The 7,241-nt window shown below is 38.5% G+C and overlaps 1 protein-coding gene across 1 annotated transcript; it reads right to left on the bottom strand.

Annotated features, from left to right (window-relative positions):
• Nucleotides 1–831: 831 nt before the first annotated feature.
• LOC138867639 (hepatitis A virus cellular receptor 1-like) lies at nt 832–1,395 on the bottom strand. Its single transcript, XM_070144151.1, has 2 exons — nt 1,326–1,395; nt 832–1,190 (listed from the first exon to the last, which is right to left on the bottom strand). Exons 1-2 carry the CDS (start codon nt 1,393–1,395, stop codon nt 832–834), a joined length of 429 nt encoding a protein of 142 aa, XP_070000252.1.
• Nucleotides 1,396–7,241: the final 5,846 nt, after the last annotated feature.

Here is a 7,241-nt window from a genome sequence, read left to right as displayed (position 1 = left end):
GATGAAAATAAAAGTTGGAAATGGGACAGAACATCAGAATCACATATCAAGCATACTTTCATAGAACAATTATCTGTTCTGTACAAAATACAGTACATATCTTGTACATTTATTGAGATAAAATACAATACCATTTATTTGGTATTTCTTTTATAAACGGATTAAATATATGCCTTTTATGAAAGCTTAATGATATTCGTTTACCTAAAAAGGGTTAAAAGTTGATGATGCTAGAAACAATGAAAAAATAATTTGAATAAAACAAGACAAAGAAAGAAAAAAAGAAAGAGACACGCACAGGAAATGATAAAAGTTACATCGTAAAACTTTAAAACGTCGAAATTGCCAAACAACAGCCAACTCCGAAAAGAAAAAGAAAAGAAAAGAGAGAGAAACGATACATAAAATATATGTGAAATTTACAAGGAAATGGCGAAAATAATAAGTAAAATTAGTGAAATTAGATCAATCTCACTATTATCTGTTTCATAGATAAATGAATATTTAAATAATACACATACACCTCATAACAGAAAAGAAAGAAAGAAGAAAAAGAGTATATGAGAAAATACTCATTTTCTGTTTCTCTCTCTCTCTTTACTCCCATTCTCTTTCACTCACTCACTCCTTCCCTCTCTATCTCTCTCTCTCTCCCTCTCTCTCTCTTACTCACTCCCATTCTCTTTCTCTAATCCCCTCCTGTCTATCTATCTATCTCTTCTCTCTTTCTTACTCACTCCCATTCTCTTTCCCTTTCTCACTCCTCCCTTTTCTCTCTCTTTCTGTTTATTCTTCTTCGTGTTTTACTTTCTTTTTTGTTTGAGGATGATTTCAGTCTTGGAAAATGGGAAATAGGATGAGGATTGTGGCGGAGGCGGTGATGGTGATGCTAATGGTGATTGCGATGGTGGCTGTGATGGTGATGGTGATGGTAATGGGGAGAACGGCGATGGTGGTGAGGGTGGTGATGATGGTAATGGTGGTTAGGGTTAACTTGGTGATGGTGATGGTAATGGTGAGAATGCCGATGGTGGTGGTGATGAGGATGGTATTGGTGATGGTAAGGGTGATGAGGATGGTGGTGGTGGTGATGAGGATGGTATTGGTGATGGTAATGGTGATGAGGATGTTGTTCAGGGTAATGGTGGTGAGAGTGATGGTGGTGTTGGTGATAATAATAATGGTAGTTTCTGTGGTGGTGATGGTAGTTGTGATGGTGATGAGGATGGCGGTGATGATGATAATAATGTAATGATTATAGCAATGGTGGTGGTGATGATGATAATTTATAGTGGCATCATCGTCATCATGAAGATGATTCTTACCCTCCTTGATTTCATAACCAAAGTCATTTGAAATATAGTCCATTAATATGACTATGTAAACAAATGCCATCTTTTTTCGGTGGTAATTAGGGTGCTGCGTGATTGGAGGCGAGACACGTAGCTAAGCTCCGCCCACTTCTGTGACGTAATGGGAATGGTCGCGATTGACGGTTAGCTGTTTTGCTGTACTGCTTATTCTTCGAGTATTATGGAATATGATATCCTAGATGGCTTTTGACATATTAGGGCGGGTTGTGCTGCATTAAAGATATCCGAAGTTGGAGGAATACATCTGGCAACTCGATAAATGTTTACTGTCTGCTCGATTCCTGTTGCGCGTGTGGTGTCGCGTTTGCCATAACTGCTGGAAAAGAAAAGGAAAAAAAAAAGAAAGAAAAGAAAAATGAAAGAAAAAACGGGAGTATTTAGATGACAAATATGATAACCACAAAATCACCTTTTTAATTTTAATTTTTTTTTTTTACTTAATATCCTACTTCTCATTTCCCTTCATATCCACCTCTTCCTTCCTAGTTTGTCTTTTCTGCGCACTTTCTTTATTTTCTTCTTCCTCTCTTTCTTCTTCGCATTCCAAGCTCTCTGCAGCCTTACGCCTATTGCATGCAATGTGTCACGCGCAAGTTGCAATGAAATCTTTATTGCCTCTTTTGACATTCTTTTCTTCTTTTTCTTTGTTTTATTTATATATGGTGTGTCCATGTGTTAACGTGCGTGTGTGTGTTAGTGTGTTTATGTGTGTGTGTGTTAGTGTGTTAATGTGTGTGTGTGTGTTAGTGTGTTTATGTGTGTTAGTGTGTTTATGTGTGTGTGTTAGTGTGTTAATGTGTGTGTGTGTGTGTGTGCGTGTGTGTGTGTGTGTGTGGTTGTGTTTGTGTTGGTGTGCCTTCTGTGACTTTGCTTCTCTTCGGCCAATAACAGGAAACTAATTTCCTTGGGCAAAACTTAGTGTCTCCAGCATCAGGTGGCAAAGTTGCAAAGTTGTATCTGGTTACTGCATAAAACTAAGGGTGGTTGTGTGTGGATCTGTGGATGCGAGGTGGAGAGTGTCAAAATGTGTGCATGTGTATTATTATTATGTTGTGAAAAATATCATGCACGTGTGTGTTCCTGATAAAATTGGATGTGCAAATACACATGTGGGTGTATTTATTAGTTCGTGTAAGTATGCAAGTTCGTGGAAAATCGTTGATGGTGTTTGTAAAAGAGTAATTATTGGTGTATGTGTATGGGTATATGTATGGAGAAAACTCATTAAGTAACTTTTAATTTTACTTGATTGCACACAAGCAAGTTATTCAGTTATTCAGAATAAACGAGGTCACAGAGTCTCACTGGCACTGAATTCATAGTGTAACTTTTAGTGATCAGGACCAAAAACCGCTAGATTGGCTTTACGAAAAAAATGGAATTCTATGCTAAAGCACAGATATCTGCTTTTTATATCCCTCTGTTCCTCATAAATATAGAAGTGGTCGTCCTTCCAAAATAAATCATCAACAATCATTCTAAGTGCACTTACGAACACCGTGGCATATCGCCCTTGGTAAACACATAGCGAGAGATAATTTGTTGAGTGATCAATGTATTGATACATGTCGGGCAGGAGAGCACTTTGCACCGCGCCTTGAGGGGACTTCCAGTGGCCTCTGGTCTGCTGGGTTCATCACAGGCCTCTGCTGTTCCTCAGAGAAGATTGCCTCCCCCGTTCCTCTTCGAGAACGTTTTCCGTTCCTCTTCGTTCTCGCTGAAGACTCGTCGTTGGAAGAAGCGAGGATGCGGACTCTCTTCTCCCTGAGGTTTCTCCTGGGCCTCTCTCGCCTGCTTGGGGGCTTCCCTTACGCCGTCAAACTGAATCCTCCAAAGATCACCTTCAAGAAATACCTGCTTGTGTACAGCGTGCTCTTCATAGCCCTCGTGAGCACCTGTACGGCTTGCATCGTCGCCATATACTTTCCACCAGTTTTTCGGTCCGGAATCACCGTCAGGAGTGTTACGGATTTTCTTCAGGGGATGGCAATGGTGAATCCTGTGTTTATATACGTGTACAGCATCCTTCGGAGCCGGAAACTAAAGGATATTGTGCAGCGCGTCCTCCGTTCCCGGATCCATCTGGGCAGTTCCCTGGCTAAGACCTTTGACTGGTTCACACTAGTTTCTCTGATGGTTCCTTATTCTCTGTGCATTTACACTTTCGTTTATGACATGAGAAATGCACATTCTCACAGTATGGTCTTCTTGATATTTGTCGCCGACTTTTTCCTGGTACCCATCTATACACTGCCTACAGTTTTATACCGTGCCTTGATGAGACTTATAACTCTGTACTTGAATGCAACGCTTGTTCCTCTCGACGAAGGTATTCTCTCGGACACCCCAGTGTTCTTAGTGAATGGAAGATCCTCCTCACACGACCTCGAAGCCGCGGAGAAGGTTCAGCACACTCCCTCCTCCGTGCCTGCCATTGAGAGACTGCGATCCGTGCGGCTTGGCCTCTGCGCCCTCGACCAGCTGCTGAGGGATGTGAACGACCACTTCGGGCCTCTGCTGTGCGTGTGCCTTGCATCGGATCAGCTGATTATCATCGCATTCCTGCAGGATATGATCCTCAGTAGAAAATACTCATTCTTCTTGAACTTTTACATCTCCTTGCTCGCCTTCTTAAGGATACTCCTGGTCATGAGCACTCCAGGAATGTTTCTGAAAGAGGCAAGACATCTTTCTGTCTTATAAGAATTCGAAGCCAATGCTCCTGTACAGAATAACGTTTGAGAATGCATTTAAGTTACTTCGATTTGATTGCCTAATATCCTGATATAAACAAGGAGTAGTTAAAACACCCTTCTGTTATTTCAGAAACATGGAATATTGTACATGCTTATTTTTTAAACGCGAAGTTCTCCCCTTATACAAAGGAAATATCTCTAATAGTTGCAGCAACATAATCTACCTTTTATAACATAATCAGCCTTGAATAAGGATGATTATGTCCATTTCTCATTATTTCGGCATACTTCATAATGAACTGAACGAGATAACACTTGAAATAACAATAGTTAACAAAGTTTTTCTTTCTGCATTATAGCGAAGTTGAACATCTAAAATATTCATAAATAATATCAAAGGCGTAGACTGTGCAACGGCCTCTTCTCGTTTTCTTTTGCAGAGGAAAAAATGGCAGAACGAAATACATTCTCTTAAGCTAAGGAATATTCCAGTTCCTTTGAAGGAGAAGGTAGGTTGTGAGGGAGAGAGAGAGAGAGAGAGAGAGAGAGAGAGAGAGAGAGAGAGAGAGAGAGAGAGAGAGAGAGAGAGAGAGACTGTCATATAGTATGGAAAAAATCCCTTAACCTATCGCATCTTCCAACACACACACACATATAAAGCACCCATTAAACTATGTGCTCTTCTTCCACGTCCCAGCTGGACGAGATAGAGCATGACCTGGCGAACTGCCCCAAATTCGAGGTCTGTGGTCTCTTCGAAATCGGCCGCCAGAGCTTGCTGCCTGTGAGTATCCTTGCGTAAGAAATCCGGTGATTAAATGCCGAATATTTTGTGCATATGAGGGGCTTTCCTCCTGAAGCTTTGCGTCCACAAATATAAACTGATATAAACTCATATGCATTAAATATTTGGTATTTGGGCACTGAATGAGATACATTAACACGCACAAACGCACATACATAGGTACACTTACACACTGTGAACGCAACTGCATGCGCATGGAGATATACACGCATGGGGACGCAGACACTCACGCAGGTATATATGTCCGTCTAGCTATAATATATTCTTTGTGATGTTACTCGAAGTTTGTCTTTTAGGAAAATTACTTCAAAGTAGTTTTGGGGAGGAATATTGTAGACCAATTTGCTAAGTTTTCGTTAATATTCAAATTAAGAAAGACTTTGGGGTCTTGGTTTGAACTAAGAAATTAGAAGAAATAAAACGAAGAGGCCTGATGTCATGGGGTCGCGAAGGCGTTGGAAGATTAAGAAGGGGGGGGTGAGAGTCAAAAAGGAAGGGTCAGGAACCAATGACTAAAGGTTGTGTGCTTAATCTTCCACAATTCATACGGTCTCTTTTACATGTAACGTTAATTCGTATGTGTCAAATAGTCGGAAAGTGGAAATTAATTCCCTTACTATAGTGGTTTCTGCCCCGCCGAGGTGAGTGACTTCTTAACGCCTGGAGAAGATTTACTGTTGTATTTACGTTGACAGTTTGTTTATAATATGTGAAATTTTCCCCTTTTCTTTCCAGATATTCACCTTTACGCTATCTTACCTGCTTCTTCTGGCGCAGTTTGCCATATCGGAAAATTAGTTCGATTCCTATGCTGCCCATCATCTGGCTACGGCTTCCGACTCCCTCGTTAGCATTAATGACAACTCACTGTCTCTATGCCCGTATTAACACTCATCTGTATTCAAATTGATATTTTCGTTTTATGCTTTATTCGAGAGTTGTGGAAAGGTAAAATGGGAAAATGAATATATAATAAGTCAAACTAAAGTCAAGATTCGTAAAAGGAAGTGCAGAAGAAACGGACATGTGTTATGTTTCACGGGCGATAAATGGCCGAAAATTCACCAGCCAATATTTTAAAAGCCTGGATACTGATTATAAAAAGATAATAGAGATAAATAGACAGAGAGAAGCCTGGATATTATAATCATTAGGCAAGACCAAAATTGGATGAACCTTAACACTGAAAACTCAAGTTACATGGCGGTTAATATCTCAATGTATGCCAAACAACATAAGCTTCCAAGATTTAAGATTCCAGTATCAATTTAAGTTTTTTTTTTCTAGAATTTACCAATCAAGACACTAAACCTGAATCAACATTGCATTTCTATTCCTCATCTAAGAATATATCAAGCATTTGTGACCATAAGATTTTACTTATGTTTTAAGTTTATGTTTCATTATGCCTATGTTTATTGTAAATACTTCAAGACCTGAGGGAATAAGTGGAGACTGCAAAGGCCGAAATAGATATACTATACTATACACTATAAATATACTATACTATACACTATAAATATACTATACTATACACTATAAATATACTATACTATACACTATAAATATACTATACTATACACTATATACCAGTGTGACAGGTTAGACGTAATTCGACTGTGATTTGCAGACAAAATAATGTAGAGTGTTAACAGTGAACATAGCATAAATAATCAGAAGATAACAAAACTAGGAAACATTACCTCATTGTGGTTTGTTTCTCTATGAAGCAAATATAATAAAGTTATATGTTTTTCCCTGCATAAAAAGGTTCTTACTTTAATTATGTTAGGCAGCTGAGAAGAAAAAGAAGATTACGTGGAAAAGGTGTTTCGGATTTTATCAAAAGAATATGTAATATTCATCCTGAAGAAGAGACAAAGAAATAATAGGAAAATTCCATTAAATGTTTTGTTTTAATTTAGATTTTCTATTTCTGTGTGTGTGTGATATTCTTCCTCTTAATTCATGAGATCAAAACATAAATATATATTTCCATTTTGAGTTATAACATTAAAGATGACATTACTTTATTATATGATTATTTATAGATCATTACCTCTAACCTCTAAGTTCTGTGTAATGGCCGAGTTATTTCAGTGGACTCAAAGAAAATGGGATATACTAGATCGTACAGAGAATAATGTGGAGGTATAACTCAATTATTATTTAACATTTTTTTTTTTTTTTTTTTTACTGAACTTCTACCTTGGGTTATGTAATATATAAAAATAATAGGAATGTAAATATCTCTTACAATTATTATTACCATGGTTATTATTAATATTACCGGCACCGGCGCTGTCTCGCTCAGCATAATTACCTCACTCGGCATAATTGCCCTTACGCCGAGTCAGCCGGCAGGCA

This window comes from Penaeus vannamei, chromosome 31 (genome assembly GCF_042767895.1).
Source record: "Penaeus vannamei isolate JL-2024 chromosome 31, ASM4276789v1, whole genome shotgun sequence".
In the NCBI taxonomy this organism is placed as follows: Eukaryota; Metazoa; Arthropoda; class Malacostraca; order Decapoda; family Penaeidae; genus Penaeus; species Penaeus vannamei.
The sequence above is the reverse complement of the archived record's forward strand: the minus strand, read 5'-3'. Positions and strand labels throughout refer to the sequence as shown.

Coding starts and splice junctions, on each gene's coding strand:
- LOC138867639 (XM_070144151.1), bottom strand. CDS start 1,395: ATGGCATTTGTTTACATAGTCATATTAATGGACTATATTTCAAATGAC. Junction 1,191..1,325: donor TGGTTATGAAATCAAGGAGG/GTAAGAATCATC, acceptor TCACCACCACAG/AAACTACCATTATTATTATC.